Source organism: Neodiprion lecontei, chromosome 4 (assembly GCF_021901455.1).
Source record: "Neodiprion lecontei isolate iyNeoLeco1 chromosome 4, iyNeoLeco1.1, whole genome shotgun sequence".
Taxonomy (NCBI): Eukaryota; Metazoa; Arthropoda; class Insecta; order Hymenoptera; family Diprionidae; genus Neodiprion; species Neodiprion lecontei.
The window spans coordinates 26400953-26419861 of NC_060263.1; the positions used below are offsets into that span (position 1 = coordinate 26400953).

Below are 18909 nucleotides of genomic sequence, written 5' to 3' on the forward strand. Positions count from 1 at the left end.
CTGTATTACTAATAAATTTAACTAGCTGTTGACAGTTTTTATTTCACTTGTGTGTTTTTATTTTTTATTAATAAACTACTCGATCGAATCCAATGTTTTCAAAAATAAAAATATAGGAAACGTATTGCGGAATACGACGTGTCGAAGCAAGAATTCGGGAATTTTTAAAACGAAATTAAGTGGCCAACCAGTTACTCTGCATGAATAATTAACGTGCGAGAAAAAAAATTTCTCAACATTAATTAATATCGAGAACTTGATTGATTTTGTAACAAAAGTCAATCGTACTTTCTCTTAATTTCATTAAAACGTCAAAAATATTCAAAATGTTTAAAAATCTAAGAAACTATATATATCCAATCTCCGGTGTTCGTAATTTGAATTCTTGTGCTTTTCGCCTTTTTACGAAAATCATTGCAGTTTACCAGTAAAATAATTTGACAACAATACCTAGTCAATGTATGACTATATACTTGAAAAATTATCAACACAATATTGATTTTTAACTGGCCAATCTCTTCAACTTCACTTCAGGTATCCGATCACTCTTACGTTCTGTGGCATTCGGAGTGGTGAATTTAACTTTTCCATTGAGATCCCTGCGGCGCCATGCAATGTTTGACTGCCTTATCCCAACGACCGCGGGACTCGGGTTTGCCTCAAATATAACAAACTCGGTTTTACATCCAAATAAAAAATTGATGAAATCCCTCGACCGAAGTAGAGCATAACACTGCAACCAGCGTACATTGTATATTGGGAAAAATTTCGTTCGGTATCCTTACAAGAATTCAATTTCAAGATTGTTGTTATTACGTGAATAAGTGGTACGATTCACTTTTTGATGTAATTCTTATAGTCCCCAATACTGCATTTTCCGGTCATAACTAAAAAAATAATTGTCGTTTCACATCCCGAAATGTATTTTTTCTATTTTAATGGAAAATGGAAACATGTAGCTAAGGATTAATGGGTTTTACGAATAAGGCGATACGGATGGCAGACGTCGAGTTGCTGCGGTTGTTATTTTATCAAATTCGTTACTTCAAGTGGCCGCCTCATCACCGCTGTCTGTGGGTAAAATGCATAGCTAAGTGGTTTGCGGAGGCTGTACATATACCGTGTGGAAAATAAACCGTAATTAAGGGCCCAGACTATCCAGACAAACGAGACGACGCTCTTCAAGATGTCTCCTACCCAGCCTTGCTTCACGCTCAAACTCATCCCCCTTCACAACTAGACGGTGAAAACTTTCGCATTCCCCCGAGAGAAATACATTATTATATATATAATACATAAATATACGTAATATAATATAGTTTCGAGATCGAGACCGAAAGTTTAAACTCGGACCGATTTAATAATCATAAGGTAAAAAAAGATGAGTTTCTTCTCGGTACAAAAATTTCAATCAATTGTCTGATCGTCGATGGAACTTTATTGTATTAACGAAGGAGAATTACATCGATCAAGACGCGTTTCAGCCGTACAGCGACACGAAACTTTGATAAAATTCAATCGAAGAATAAAAATAGAACGATATCGCAGATGTTAATCATTACTGCAGATATTAATCAGACATTTCGATGAATCGTCGTTTCGATCGATTGGTTTATAGTCTGTAATTTTTCAATGATCCAGTCCTCGATTCATCGATCAATCTATAGGCATTTAATCAGCCACTTAACCAAGGAATCGAAACTGCTCACCCTTATCTCCAAATACAATTTATTTCTGTTATCGTGTCGTTTTCGATTTGATACCGAAATATTTTTGAAATATTTTTTTACCAACCAGCAACGATTTCTTTTTTAAATTATATTTCGTATGTTTATTATCGTACAAGTATTATATCGGCACAAGAAAAAACGTGCGAAGAAGCGATCCAATTTTAAGAACTGGGTAGTGCGAACCTTTCGTGATTTATTGGATCAGAGGGGGAGCGAAAATATATATATATATATATATATATATATATATATATATATATATATATATATATATATAGATGCGGTAAATCTGGTGTATCGAAATCTAGTGTAAAAATCTGGTAACGGGAACCTCGTCCCATCTTTCTCGACCGCGTTTTTCCTCTCAATATTACCATCCCTCTTTATCTTTTTTTTGCACTTCTTTTGCTCACCGATTCATTGAACGAATTTTATATTCTTCTCTGCTCGTTCGTATTATACCTTGGAAAAAAGTTAATCCACACGTTATTTAACCTGTCTCAGAATTTCTTGCTTCATCTTCTGGATTCCAACAATAAAATCGCATGATTAAAATTTTTCGTACACTTCTTTCTCGGCACGTTATTCGTTTCAGCATTTTTGAAAAACCGATCTGAATCGGCGTTGAAAAATGAGAACGAGACGCGAAACGGCCAGGGTTGGACGTAGATCAGTCAAGAATTGAGACGGAATGGCCCTTATCCGCGTTACATCCACAGAATAAACACGAGCCCGTAGCTTATCCGGCGAATCTGTGATATAACTTTGTCGGTGGAGTGGAGGATCGTGTACCCAGCTGCATCATGGGTTGCAGCTAAATCGTGTGTAAGACGTCTTTAATATATTTCCGGCTGGAAACCCGCCGGCGTTCGCCTTACTTGCGGAGATATACCGGGATATTTATCGACCCCCTAGATTCGTGGCAAAGTGCTGCGTGCCTGTAATATATATCTATAAGGTATATATACAGGATACGCGAAATTCCACGGGGCAAGGTGTCGTCGATATGCGAATCTCGACTTCGTCTTGCGTTTTATCGCCTTTCGCGAGACCTTATCGCGAGCTATGCGTCTTGCCGACATCCTCGAGTTCGATCGTATTTACGAACCCGCATCGCGCCGTTATGTTTCAGCACTCCGGCCTACGACTATGCGCCAAATCCTGACAAGCAATGGATTCTACAGGTCACTCAGAAAATGCAACCCATTCACAAGGACTTCACCAATCTACTCATGACCAAGAGGCTGCAGACCTTGCAGAGCGTCGACGCGGCCGTTGATCGGGTCTGTTGATTTTTTAATCTTCATTTCCTTTCGTTACTTTGACTTTGGGAAAAACGAGATTCTGTTCTAATCCAAAATCCGTTTACGCGTTTCTCGACCATAATGCATTTTACGTAGGAAAGAAAAAAAAATGTATGCAACCACAAAATCCCTACGAATTCGAGTCACACTTTTTTCACATTTTTATGGAACTTTGTCATTTTAGTAAATCAGATTCGAAGGGAAGTTTAAAATCGTTACAGAATAAAAACAGCTGTGCGATTGATGAGCAGTTTTTGAAAATTATTTTTGTATTTAATTTAAAAATAAAATCAATTGAAATTCGATTACAGATACTCGATGATCAATACGCTGCAATGATTTTCAGAGCATAATTTCGACCATGACCAATAATCTCTACGTTACTTTCTCCACTTCTCACAGCCGAGGCGTTATAGGTTTACAAGCTGCACCTTCGAAGCGCAAATCGTTGCAATATAATAATAACGAAATGGAATTATTGTACTTTCGCAGATATATCAGGAGCTGAAGGACTTGGGGGAACTGGACAACACCTACATCATATACACCTCTGACCACGGCTATCATCTGGGTCAATTTGGATTAATAAAGGGAAAAAGTTTTCCGTTTGAATTCGACGTCCGCGTTCCTTTCCTCATCAGGGGACCAGGGATCGAGCCAGGCTCTGTGTAAGTTTCAAAAACACACGCCATAGGATGTTGGTGACGTACAGTCGAATCAAAAACGTGACGAAAGTATAACACATCAAAAAAAACGTCTAGTGAAGATTTACAAAAAAAAGTATCGTTGTAATCCAGAAAATTGTTCAAGCGCTGAATTTCATTTTTTTTTAAACGTATCATTATTTTTAAATTATTTGTTTATCAATCAATTCAGTGTGAATTGAAATCATTTTCTAAGAAACAAAAAATCCAAAATAAAGCCACGCTGTAATTTTTAGATGATAAAGTTGTGATTGGACGAGAGATTGATGTTATTTTTAATCACGGACAATTCATTTACCAGTAAAATGGTCCTGCCAAAATCGCATAAGCAATATAATTTTTTTCGGTAGAAAAATAATAGAATATAATGTGATTTCTGTTATGTAGTTAGAATAATGACATTTTTATAGTTTAAATCCAGTGACACTACTCTAGGCTTTGTTCTATCGCGTTTTCAATTCAACACTTTTTCGAGCTGACTGTACGTCGCAAACATCCTTAATCCAAACTTTGCAACGAAGGTACTCATATAATACTCATATCCTCATGAATCCATAAATCCTTTGAAATTCAGTTGTTAACCATCGAGTTGATGAGAAAACTCCGCAGAGCTTACAATAATAATAATAATTGTTTTTTAGTGTAAAGATTGTATTATAAAATATACAGTAGAATAATGTAACAAGCTGTAAGGAAAAGAAAAGAGTTGAGAGTATAAAGGAAGACGAGGAAGGGGGGATAAAAGAAACACGACAAGTCACGCATTTTAGGAAAAATTTACGAGATCATTTTCCCGGAATAAAATTAACCGAGAAAACTCGCTGCGCAAAGGAATTTCACGTTGAAACTTATATCCCGCTTATAATCAGCCTCTTATAATGTACGTGAAAGCTGGTGGGGTGCCTGTGAAAATTCTACGCTCAAGTTATTAATTCTTCTACTTTTGGCGCAAAGCTTTTGCACGACGTCGTTTTACTTCACGGAAATGCGGAGTCCTAAATTTAGCCAAATTAATTCACCGTTCATTCAACTACAGCGGCATAAACCACCGGCTAACTAGACTCTCCGCGACGTAGAAGAACATTTGTCAACGTGCGGATATATTTACTGCGTGTTCAATTTTCTTGTCAATTTTAAAACACCACGTGAGACAAATTTGTCAAAATTTCGCGGTCCTCCCTGGTGAAAATTTTTCTCACACGTTTTTTCTCTTCAAAACGTTGAATTGGCTATTAAGGACCATCCATAAATTACGTCACACGTTAATGGGGGGGGGGGGGGGGGGGGGGGGATAGCACCGTAATGTGACATAGTGTGCCAAGGGGCAGGGGGGGGGAGGGTCAAAAGCTTTGTGAGGTTACATGTTAAAATTTAAAATACTGAAACACGAAATTTATATATAAAGATTATATAATAAAAATAAGAACAAAATGAAAATAACTGCTTTCTTTTGATTATTTTTAAATACATGCATAAGTTTGAAAAATTTGTGACGTCACATCAGGGGGGAGGGGTCCTAAAAATGTGACAACCTGCGACAAGGACGGGAAGGGGGGTTTAAAAGTTCTAAAATTCGTGTGACGTAATTTATGGATGGCACCTTACGTAAATTTTCGACACTTGTATCTCATATACCTATCTCTGCGAATTTCTTTTCTAAATTTTTGCTGAAAACTTTTGACGCAGTATTCTGAAAATATACATTCTTTGTTGCATTGATTATTACCCCTGAAACCAGCTGCAAGATTTTTCATTTGAGAAAATGTTGTAAAGCCGAAAAAATTGTTTTTCTGGGCAAGTGGAAATAATCTGAAAAAATTAGAAAACGTAAATTTGGTAGAGCGGAAGTAGGAAATAAGTCTGCAAACAATTAGGCGGGAGTCGGGGTCAAACCCTGTTCACGTTCGTTTGGACTACCCTATATATATATATTACAGGTACGTTGAAATAAAGTGATCGCCTTTAATTTTTGCACCGATTACGGCTCAATTGATTTAAATAAAATTGATTGAATCCACGATATTTATTGATGCAAATGAATTTTCAGTAGAGTAATAATCTGATATATATATATGTATATTCTAATTCACAACCTAAAAATAACTAGCAGGTCACCTTCGAAACAAAACCAATAATTCTTGCATCGCTGAGAAGAATTGAATTCCCCGCAGAATTTCCTTTCCAAAAACCAAAGGACACAAAAGAAAATTCTACGGAATTAAAAAAAATCACCACATTATTTGAAAGTGGTATAATACAAACCTATATATTCTACACAGTTGTGCAATGAAATTTTGCCAGTTGAATCAGCAAAGCGTGTATAATAAATTACCTCGAAATGCTCGGCGCTTACATCTGACGATGAGGCACTGTAAAGTTTCAACTTCGTTTACAAATGTTTTGACCGTGAAAATTCCCCCGACGTCTTCAAAGTTTGGGTACACATTTACCTGCGTTGCTTGATACATACGCATTCACGTATACATGTATAATGTGTATTAGATATATACGTAACGCGATGTGCAGTCGAATCGCCGCGGACCGCGGTGACGTAGGTGGAATAAAAATTGCAAAGAAATTGATTCGAGCCTTTGACCTTTATTTCAAGACTCCGACCACCGCGCAACGCTTTCGCCTGCGTCACGGAGTCTGCAGAACCAGTAAAAGTGATTGTTTTCAGAATAAACAGAGAACGGATCGTATGCCAACAGAGAAATTCGCATCGTAGATTACACGAATCGCTGGTAATTTAGCGCTAGACTGCGAATTTCAGCGTACGAAGCAAAGCTCCGACGCTTTAATCTCCCTCCTCTAACGTCGCTTCCCATGCTCTGCTTTATTTCGAATAATCAATCTCCGTTTTTATGCGGCTAGCCGTGCAATCGCAAAACACGAGTTACAAACGTTTCAAAAATAGTGTATTCTATTTCATTTCGGTGCAATTGTTTTACTCGGTTATCTTCCATTTATCTCTCCCTCTGCGTTCTCATTCTACAGTTAAACGTTTTTTCGTTAACTTTTATTAAAGATGAATCAGCCAACCTCGTTTGAATCAAATGTCGGCGGAAGTGAATAAAACAGTTAAAATTTTTTTTTTTTGTTTCAACTATTAGAGAAAGTAACGTTGCTATATTTTTTTACAGTGAATATATTTTTAGAATTTTGATTCAAACTGGCCAGCCGATTAAGTCTTAACACACGTTGAGCGATTATTAAAAAAAAACTCGAATTACCCGCATCAAGGTTTCACCGATATTGACAAGCTCGAAGAAATTTGAGCACGACTTTGAAAGGGAGATTACTGTACAGGTAACGAGACCTCGAGACGGTATTATGAAAGTTCCAGGTCGTCATTCACGGTTCGTGATTATTCTAACATATGATCTCATCGTCAAGATCTAATCTTAAATACCCGAAGACCAATTAGTGCGGCGAAGAATCCGAAGCATCTTTAATCTGTCCGATGGTCAGGGTGGCTCTCGATGCTATCCGACGGATCAGACGATTCCCATCTGGATACGTGCAGCCTCAATTCGATTTCCGACAGTTTCTTTATCGCCTATCGACGCCAAGTTGTTACACATTTTTTAATATATTCAATCCATACGTAGGCAGGACGCTTAAATGATCGAGTCTAGGTGTTCTGATGGAAATTTTATTTAATATTTACTACGGAAGTAATGCTGGTAAAATGGGTAGGCACCGATACGATAATTGTTTAAATATTATAGGAATGAAAATTTTTTGCTACAAGTAACTATATTTTGTCAATAACATATTTCCTGATAATTAACAAATAGCGACGTTAAATATGTGCGCTGCTTTTGTTGACTACATTTTTTTTTTTTTATACAATAAGGCCGTAACGTCAATTTATGGTTGCAACAATATCAAATTATTACAATAGTTGGAAGAAAATAGAGTCCTGGTGAAAAATAATAGTAAGACGTGCTGGATTTGGAAAAACAACAACCTAGCTCGTAAATTCGATGCGATAAAATATTGCACATCTAACTAAAAAATTAATCATTTTTGAAAAGTCAGTTGTGGCACCACAGTCTCTTCGTAACTTCCTCACTTCGGGGCTCTTGGAGTGGAGTTTTTAATGATGAATCTGTTTGCAATAATTTAGATTTATGTTAGATATTGTTCGATCCTTACACAAGTATTCATAAAATATGACAATATTACATTTACGGGTGTGTCTATGGGTAAAATAATTGAAGTTATAAAGAAATTTGATTACCGCACAGACTGAAGACTAAATTGGCACAAAAATAAAGATTTTCAATTTTTCACTGGAAAATTGAATTGCTGATTTGACGCATGCCTATATAGGTAGAATACTTTTCTTGGCGAGAAATTTTAAAAATAGGGAGGGGGGGGGGGGGGGGAAAGTATGGTTTTCACTGATTTTAGATAAAGCACGAAACAACATTCGTTGGATTATTGTATTACGAGCAATTACAGTCGATATTGCAATAGCGTTTGGCAACCCTGAAAAATGAAAGAGGAAAAAACGAATTATGTATCAAAAAGCTTTTCTCTAGTTCTCTAGAATATCAACTAGAGTTCCATAATTTAGCTTTCTTTTTACCAAAGATGGCTTCGGCTTATCTCGCACTGGAATCACGCGAATCCCGCAAATCCGGAATGACCGAGCGACACAGAAACGCCATTACAATACCGTGCATGATGGTGTCGCTGATTGCACGGAGTAGGAACCGCCGGTTTTGCGGTTTCAGAGACTCGCACCATGTTGCGAACCCATCCGGTTGAATTTATGTTACAATTATATCCTTCGCGTCCGGGATGCATCCTCGACGTTGCGTCGCGACTACCGCAGGATAATTGATAATCTTGTTATCCTCGCACGTCGTCCGTCGCCTGCCCCCTTCATTATTCTATTGATTATCTGTTTATTCGGATATCACACGTTGTTCCATAATTATCTGCAATTATGGAAAAGCCGCAGCTCGAATTTAAGGCCGGATCTCGGCGCATGATTTCATCATCTCGACGATGAATTTTATCGAATTATACGCCTACCGAATGTTGTGCCGATATACAATTATTGCTGCGGCTTGTCTGAATCAAACTTGATTGCTCGATGATTTGAATGAACGAAAATTATGCTCTTGATATTGGTGATCGATCAGCGATCGTGAGAAAGGAAATAACATTGGATGTGTCGGGGAACTTTAAATCTAGTACGGATTCGGTTTTGGGGTTGAAGGTATGAAATTCAGGTTAAATTGTTGTACAATTTTGAGAAATTGAAAAACTGCACCTTCGAATATAAACTCCAATTTCTGTGATGATTTTTTATTACACGCTTATTTTTATTCTGCATTGACATAGTCTTCAATGATTTATACTTCTCAGACGAAAAAAATCGACTCGGCAAAAGCATAAATTTTGTCAACGAAAATTGAAGCGATCACAGGACTTTCTAATAAGATTTAACTGGTGCACATAAAAATCATGCTTGACTGTGTGACCAGGAATTTTTTTTTTTTTTCTATCACATTTTTGCGGGCAGGTCAAAGTTCATGAATAATTTCGGGCTTTTCGTAAGCTCGTCACGAGACAAATATTGATACATGTTACAGATTATGCAGACACGAGTAGAAGTAAATTGGAAAATAAATGAAATAGCGTGTAATAAGTAAACGCGAAGGTCTCAGAACGATAAAAAAAACTGATATTTTTAATTTACCGCGTTTTGTCATGATTCACAATTCCACGTGCTCGGTTCACGTTTTTTTGCTTGTAATTTACTCTGTCGCTTTGTCATGCAGCATAGCAATTGATCACAACGCTGCCTGATCCAACATTCCAGCTCTGCGGAGTTATTGCACTAATGAATGCGAATTTATTGTGAAACAAAGAGTACAAAGCGAGAAAAGACTTCGGAGTTCTTTATCCCCTTGGTGTCTCAGTTCACAGCAGAAAAAATTTCACGAATTTACTGAATACTGCGACAAAATATGGCAAGAGAAATTGCTTTGTTAATTTAACATAATTTTTTGTTCCAATCATATTTTTGCTAGATGAAATAACATTTTCTTGAATCAAAAACACATTTCTTTCGCAATATTTTATTGTCAGTATTTAGTAAATTCAACAAATCCTTTGGCTTTGTGATCCTTTCTCTGAAAGCAACAACAAAATTTTGCAGCTCAAATGTTGTTTGTTTTATATATTTCAGAGTCGATGATTTGGTTCTGAACATTGACTTGGCTCCGACGTTCCTTGACATCGCTGGCGTCGACACTCCGTCTCAGATGGATGGTCGATCTTTCATGAAACTATTTCACAAGTAAGTCCCTGCCGAATAAACCTACCAATTTATTTGATAGCCATTACTATTGTAGCCCGAATTCCGTCCAACCTCGTGGTTTTCTCGTCTCGAAAATTTTTCAATCAACATCTGCAAACGAAATTTCGCTATTGCGCAATAAAATCAGAACAGATTCATATGGCTAGACGCGATCGTAGACGTAATCATGCAAATGAAATATCTGCTATAAAAAAAAAAAGAAGAAGAAGAACGTAAAAAAAGCGCAGTAATGTTTTCCATTTGAAATTTTATACGCATAAGAAACGGCAAACGAAATGAGTAAAGTTTGATTTAATTTTTCACGATTACAGTTCAAGTTTTGAAGAAACATTTTTCCATACCTCAGCGCAGTTTGACTTTATAAATGGTTTTCTGTATTATTAGTATCTGTTATTATACAGCTATAATTACTGTCAACTTTAAACTTTTACTATGTTATCGAAAATTTTCTCGACCGTTATGAATCATTCGAATTAAATTGAAATCACTGCGCAACTGAGACAAGTTCACGTCAATTTAATTTAGCAACTTTAAGGTTTCATCAGAATCTTGCCAACTATTTGCAAAAATTCAGGGCGTTCCGCGTGCTCCGCATAATTGATCTGGCAAAAATTATCAAATTTCCTTTGACGTCAACTGTAATTTAATTCGTGGTACAAACGTTTGCCGCATGTATCACTCATAGGAAATTAATTTTCTACACCTTGCAGAAACAATCGTAGGTTTAAGTAGGTATTATTGGACCTTCAGGCTTGATGAAACTTCTTTCACGTGATCGATCATGAAGTAATAATGCGGTTACATGAGACGGAAACTTCTAAATTTGCTAAAAAAAAAAATCACTTATTGCTGTCAGATTCCAGGATCATTTTTATTATTTTTCTAACTACCTCTACCATAAATTATTCGACTGATTTCAATTACTGGTATGATCGGGTTTGTTAGTTAAAAACAAAACTCTAATAATTTGAGCGAAATTGAATCATCTCTATTCTCTGCAAACAGATGAACTTTTTACAAAACTTTTCGATGCTTGCTAAGATTTGGAAACCCTGACATTCTGAATCAGGCTAACCTTGAAGCCTCGAGAAAATACAGGAGTTGGGTGAAATGAATTTTGGAACGCCGGAACCTTTGATCATACGATAAAAATTGATTTTTCCTCACACTCGTACTAGGGACGAGCGTATTCAGCGAGTGATTGCAAGGCTATCGCAGCACAAACTGTTCCCTCCCCAATTGTCAAATTTAGCTCGTACACGGACCGGAGTCTCTTTAAAACGAGACTCCACGTCTCTCGAAACGATAAAAATACACAGCATGGGACCTTCGGGCGACACCTTGTACAAGTGCACTTGAAAGTTAGTGTATATGTATAATACACGAGCACGCGTGCATGCACACATGCCTTTTCCGGAATGCCTTTGTGGTCGGACAGAGAGTGAGGCGTGTGCGAAGGAAGGCCTTTGAAGCAGAGAAGTCGGAGATTATGCGAGCGAGTAACGGAGCTAATTTCGTCTTTGCTTCAATCCTTCTTTTTCTTCTCAATGCATCAGCAAGCACGGTCGAAGGTCGAAAATGAAGTGGCCGGACACATTCCTCATCGAATCATCCGGCCGACGGGAGACACCGGAATCAATCGCCGAGGCGAAGGCCCGGGATGCGAGACGCCATAATTCAACCACTGCCAAACCCCCGGAAACTACAGCCGAATACGAGGAAGTGACGGAACAGGAATCCGACGTCAGCGTCGAGCCTCGTGTCCTGGAGAACGACACAGGCAGTGATCAGGACATCTCGGAGGACGAGGACTTCGACGACTCTGGACCCGATGACGCCGGTGAGTTAAACGGGAATGGGCGTCGAAATATTTCGTTTTTTTCATTATTCCGTTACTGCTATTTCTTCCAAACTTTTTGCCGCAAGAAAAACTGAAAAATTCGTAAACTTGAGCTCAGGGGGATTGGAAAGGCTTTAATGGCTCGAAATGTGGTCAAAATTCAATTCGCCTTTAAAAACAGTTGTTTGTCACATTTTTGTCGATAAAAATCAATGTCATACGTAAAAAAAAAAAAACGTAATAATAAAATTTGGGCGATGTTATTTGCGATAATAACGATAAACGCGACTGAAACAATGTCGCTACTGTGTGATAGAAATGAATCTCAGCAAATTCGAATAGCGGAAGCTAAGATGTTAACTAATTGAGCAAGGTCTTTGGGTATAATTCGAATCTTCGCAATGGTTAAATCTTGGTCATTTCACTGATCCGATTTCAGTATTTTTGGTCTCGTTTTGCACAGCGTCTGAAAATATTTACGAAATCTTACACTGTAGTCTAGTCATGACGCAAAAATGTCGAACATCCGTTGTACCCTATTTGAACAAATCTGTTATCCACTCTTGAGATAACTATTTATGATATTTGTTTCAGGCGATCTCTGGTCATTTTTATGATGAAAAAAATAAGTCCAAAAACGTTAAAACGAGATCAAAAGAGTTTTATCATTTCGAAGGTTCGAATGATGAAACCTTTTCTGAAATTGTACATATCTTAGCTTGTGTTATTCGTATTTTTTCAGGTTCATTTCACATACAAAGTAACGATTTTGTTTCATTCGTGTTCACTATCATTGGCATAAGTAACATTTCTGAAAAAATTTCCAACCATTTTCCCCTCTTTTTGTAACTTTTCATCAAGACCGTAAAGTTCAATTCATCATTCATGTTGTAAAACATCTTTAAAAATCACGGGAATCAAGAATCTGCGAATGAAAGTTAAAAAAAAAAAAAATCGGCGAATCGGCTGGTAGATTTCGTTACAAGCATATCAGTCTTTCAAAAATTGTCGGACGTATTCAGTCACAGATTGCATACATCGTCAAAGTTTGAGCGCCTCCTCTATCAAATTGTGAGGAAACGCTATACCCGCACAACGCAAAATTACGACGAAGCACAACACGCTTTATAGGGTGACAAAGTAAGTACACCCGAAACTTGACTATTGCGCCCGCATTATATTCGAAGCACAGCAAATTCCCAGCTTGTTAAATCGGCTTTAATTTCTATCCGGTTGAAATATGTACTAAGCCCAAGGCAAACTACTGGTTTTCTGGACCAGATAAGGGGATTTCGGCTAGGCTCGTGCGGTCGTTAAGGATTAACCCGAAGTGCAGGAGCTTATTTGTATACGGCAGAGTTTGAGGGCCGAAAGAACTACGAAGAGAGATCAACGAGAGTTACGGTTAATGAAAATGGTATATTCCAACTTCGGGTCCGATTCTCACTGAAGAACTATACCCTGTGCCAGTATAATACAGGTAGAAAAAATGTGGAATTTGTTCGAATGCAAAGATCGTCATTACGTAAACATACAATAAAGAGAGTTAAGAAAGAACCAGCTCAAATTGCGTTTCAATATTAAAAATTGTTGAATGAGAAGCCCACATTTTCGAGGTGAATGTTTTTAAAAATGGAATTTGCGAAATCTATCGAATTCCTCAACGAAACTGTAATTTTACTTCGACCGTTGATCCAGTTAAAGTGAAACTTAATAACTACGATACATTATACCGATAAAAAGCTTTTATGGGTAGCCTAAGTAAACAACTGTATGGAAGCTACAGAATGTGTGAAGTTGAATGATGAAAATGAGGTTGTTCTCTTTAGGCCCGGATATTCAATTGGACAACCGCGTGCTTCCGGTCCTCTCACCCTTTCCTTCTAAGCACGAACGCCTGGCGATGGAATGCTCGCGCCCTGAGGTTCAAGCCGATTGTGTACCAGGACAGAAATGGCGTTGCGAACGAGAAGGGCGAAGGTGGAGACGCTACAAATGCAGGTACTCTCCGCCGCAGACTCAGAAGGTCTCGAAGAAGTGCGCCTGCTTCACTCCCGACGGCGTCGTTTACACGAGACTCGAATCGAATGATTTCGATGGCCAGAAATACAGTCTTCGTCGGGAGCGTCGAGGCGGAATTTACGGAGACATTGATTACGTTTTCAGAAGAGGTGAGTTCTCTTGGGTCGTAACTATTCGGATCGGACGTGGCAATATGGCGCCGGGAATTCCTCTGTCAGAGGATTGGTTTCGGTCAATTATGCGAATATGAAAGTACAGACACCTTAGTGCAAGCTGTGATGCTTTAGCTTTTGCATATAGAATCGGTATACTGCAAAAAGTATAACGAATGAGGTATTTTAACATTAAATATGGAACAGTTGAAGTTGGAATAATACAATTCTTGCCACAAGATGTCACAGCGTTAGATTTTTATTCGCAATACAAGATGTCCCGTAACTATTGCGATTAGTAAGTTCCGTAAAGGTTTCGTGGATCAAAAATAGAGGTTATGAATTTATGTGGAATTTTTCTATCGCGCGTATTGTGTGGTGAAAAATACTCGGCTATTTATTCATCCTGGGCATACATTTTTCCTAGCCTCCGAGTTACTCGAAATTTGGATTTCGGGGGTTTTGGCCATAACTGGTTACGAATCTTGACTCAGAAAATTTAAGATAGAGCCATTTTTAATTGTTTAATTCTCACCTCAGATGCGCAATCAACGTTTTCAAGAAATTAAATATAGATATCAAATTTAGTCCAAAACAAGTAATTTCTTGCATTTTCGACCTTCATTTGAAATTACCAAATTTCGAATTCAAAATCGTAACAAGTTTTTTTTTACAGTCAATCGGAGGTGAAGGAAAATGTATACCCCAACTAGGTACCTAAATAACCACTTTTTTCATGTTTAGCTTAGTCAATGTGCATGCACGATAGAGAAATTTCAGTCGAGCTCCACTATCCTTACCTTCCATGCACAACACCGCTACGAGCTTACTATCCTCGAGCCACGGGACAGTCAGTACAAACACAGACTTTCGTTTTTCATGTGCAATTTATCAAATTATTATTTATCTATTGCCTTGACCCCAGGGAAACGAGAAGTTGTTGATGAGGAAAACATTCGCAATGACGTTCGCCAGGAGTTTGACGATGAGAACTCAGTTGAAGAATACGACTTGGACGATCTTCGAGATCGCCGTGCGATCGACGACGAGGACGAAGACGATTTTTTCCCCGTAACGATGTTATTCGAGACGGAACATCCCGAGGATATAGCGGACTACTCGACGCTGAGGAATCGCCGATCGCTCAACAGCCTGGATCTGGAGACGAACGCAATCATTCGAACACCGTCTGAAGTCGCGGATCATCTCGAAGACCCGGCGAGGTTGGAAGGAATCGGTGCGAAGATTGTTTACTCCGAGAAAAACTTCGTTTACAATAAATTCAAAAACCAGTCCGGACACTCGAAGGGTCCAATCCGCTTCGAAGGATCGGTTGACCTCGATCCAGAAGACCTTGACCCCCTGTGGGACCAGCATTTCAATTCCATGTCACGTTACTCCCCGGGGCAATTCGAGACCGACTTGGATCAGTTAGTCAAAGGAAAACTCGACATTGACGATATTGTGCGCAGACATAACGTCATCAGATCCAAACGGAGCGTCAAGAAGAAGGACACCATCGATCACGTTACCAAGATAATGGAAAGCATCGAAGAAGAACTGGACGACTTGAAGGTGGGTTAGGAATTATAAGACGCGTCATGAAATCGTTGGGAATTCGATATGGATATAGCTTTCTTTTATATTTCATAAACTTCTTCAACTCCGGATTCTTGGATGACTGATCGTGAACCAATTGTACAGTCATATTTGAAATATGTGTCGGTGTCTCAGGTTCGTTAGAAACTATCGCTTCGAAAACTGCCCAACTGTTTCCAGAAATCGCGGGTTGACCAATCGACAAAAGTGGACCAAGACTCGGTGCCCAGATGTCTGGTTTCTCCCAACGGTGGGGTAAATTGTAGCCAGGCCGTTTACGAGAATCCAGCAGAGTGGCGGACCTCGAGGCGTCAGATTGAGCAGCAGATCAGATCGATGAGGATTCAGCTGGAAACCTTGAAAGTGAGTGGATTCGCCATACGTTCACGCGAACGGAATATATACTGCTGGTTGTGAATATCCTGTGGTCAGTTGGCCACGGCTCATCCGGTTAGCCGTCGTTACCTGTATCTCCCTGTCTAACCACCGATCCGTAAACCAGTTACGTACATACCATCGTGCGTATCTACTGCATGGGTTCCGCGTAAGTACATATGTACATTTATCGAGGTGTTTCGTTTGGAAGGAATAGTTATTTTTCGATACCAAGTTGCAGATAGCAGGATGAAAATCCTCGCGGAAGGATATCTCTTAAATTCGATTTCAAAAGATCGAAGCTTTTCTGTCCACGTTAACATTCGAAAGGTGTGATTTTTGTCAAAACTTAAACGATGTGATAAAATAGTCATTTGAAATATCTTTCAAACCATTTTTATGTATCAAAATATTTGCCACAAATGAAACACCCTAATGTATGCATGTGTACAAATACGCGTGTGCAGATGTGTGTAGGTAAACCTAGCTCTGAAATATTTATGGTGCGAATCGGGCGTGCACCGATGCATCCCGGAATCAGATGAATTATGCATCTACTCTCATTGACCAAATCCTGGATCAGTGACTGCTGCATTCCGATCCCAGGCTACCGGATCTGGTCCATCAAATTTCCATCCGCCAGTAACAAGTGCAGCGCATTTGGCTCCTCGCTGATAACTGTTGCCAATTTCTGCACCGATCGACTGAGACGACCCGGTCATCCCATAACGAACCTCCGGAGTGGAACCCGCATCCTGCGGTGTTTCTCCTCGATGCGGAACGCCGCTATTTATGGCGTTATTAACGCCGAGCCAAATGCTGCATGCACTCCTAACAATTTCCAGAATCACCCTTTCGCGACCTTGCGTGCAAACTTGGCAGCTATTCTCGATTCCCACTGGCGCTCCTCGTCAGGTGACCTTCTTTTGTATCCGCAAGCTGCACGCGCGATTCAACGGTGTATGCTATTAATATATCATCAAACTTATCGGGAGACGCAATTTGTAGGTAGAAATTACGCTATTCCCGGAGTTCTTGTAATATTTAGTTACTTCAGTCGATTACTTCTACTACAAATGTTCAAGTGTTCAATTATAAGAAGAATGAATGTTTTGAAAGAATTCAACGTCTAATTTATTGCATGATTTATCTTGTAAATATACCAGATCAAAAATCATGTAGAGTCAATACTAGTTAACTGTACGATTTTTGATCTAGTATATCTGATGATTCGTACTTTTGTAAATTATTGTGTTATTTCTTACATATTGTGTCAAATTTACGAGATAAATCGTGTAATAAATTACCCGCTGAATTCGTTCAAAAAATTTTGCGATTTAACACATGAACATTTTCTGTATGGTTTACAACTATGAGTAGGGTAAAATGTCGACGTTTTTTCGCAGGTAATATAACCGAAATGAATGAAGTTTCCAATTCATAGAATATCGATAACCAAAACATAATTCAAAATCGTTAACAAGAGACTTCACTGCATTTGACAAAAGTGGTAATTGTTTACTCCTGAAAAGTTGACAAAGTTAATTCCATGAATCTAACTGATTCTTTCGTATCTTTTTCGGCTCAACTTGCCACGCTGAAATTGTATAAATCAAGGTGCCAGTATCGAGGAAGATGAATGAAAGAAGCGGCAATCGTCTTATCCTATTTAAATTATATATATATAACACGTTCCTTCTTCGTCTCACGTCACTCCACAATGAAAAATTATAAAGAGGACTATAACGTAATGTCAAAATATCGCCAACTGCATAAGTTCGACGAACAACAAAACTTTTTTGTGAAAATACGTTAAAGCACCTGGTGTTTATAATTTCTTTCAAATATATTTTTGATTACTCAAAAGCTGTTTGATATAAATATCTGATTATCTCTATACGTCAGAGAGCGTTGAAAATTTTTCTTACCAAAGGAATGATAAAAGATAAAAAGAAGGATAATTTGATAACATCGCTGCTATTTCGAGCAAGTTCTTTAACACATTTCATCGTGTATTAAACCTAGATACAGGTCGTATGTTCAGGCGTATTTTGTGCTATACCACAAATTACTTTGAAATAATTGCGGAAAAGCTTTTCACCGCAAAATGTACTACATTCAAGTATAATTTAGAATGGATAAGGCGATTTCCAAACGAAATATGGTAGACACTCGCTATATTTCATCAATTAACAAAGAGATATAATATTTTGTTGTTTATAGTGGTGATAATAAACGCTCACTGCATCGTAGAGTAGAATAGCAAATTCAACCGTTGAATATAATCTAAGAATTCCTAATGAAACCAGATTGTTAATTAAAGTTTCAAAAGCCTAGAATTTCCGTAGCGTGGCCTTGCAGCTATTCCTGTACTTGTGCATTATAGGTATAACAGTTGTTTCGTTATCATTTCATGATCGTAATTCAAGCGTCTCGTGAGTAGGGTGAATTAAGTTACGTTGAACAGATTTCGCCAACATCCGCGTGCCGTAATTACGAGCCTGCAGAAAATAACTAGTGATATAGTTCAATTGTTTAGAAAATGAACAGAGTATCCTCTTCACGTAGGGAGAATCAAAGCCATCACGAAATTCAAGACTACGCACTTTGTGCCAATTACCATTAGTATATTAACAACATGGCATAAGTAAAATCTTATAAGACCTATCAGATTTTGAAAAAAGTTGATCATGACCTGGTTTATATTTCAATAAATAAACCGTAATATTTAAATTCTGGAATCTTATCTTCCTCTTGGAATCCATAATGGGCAGCAGTGATTTTCGGTTGTGATTTACAGCCTCTCACTGATCAAAGATAGGTAATTTAAATAACGAATA

General features: G+C 38.2%; 1 protein-coding gene across 2 annotated transcripts in view; it reads left to right on the top strand.

Annotated features, from left to right (window-relative positions):
• The window catches only part of LOC107218602 (extracellular sulfatase SULF-1 homolog), an 86586-nt gene that overhangs the window by 64265 nt on the left and 3412 nt on the right, over positions 1 to 18909 (top strand). For both annotated transcript variants that reach the window (XM_046738605.1, XM_015656523.2), the window contains exons 5-11: positions 2863 to 3013; positions 3527 to 3702; positions 9950 to 10060; positions 11638 to 11921; positions 13751 to 14092; positions 15021 to 15670; positions 15875 to 16057. In XM_046738605.1, the coding sequence (XP_046594561.1) occupies positions 2863 to 3013; positions 3527 to 3702; positions 9950 to 10060; positions 11638 to 11921; positions 13751 to 14092; positions 15021 to 15670; positions 15875 to 16057 (1897 nt within the window). The remainder of the gene's footprint in view (positions 1 to 2862; positions 3014 to 3526; positions 3703 to 9949; positions 10061 to 11637; positions 11922 to 13750; positions 14093 to 15020; positions 15671 to 15874; positions 16058 to 18909) is intronic.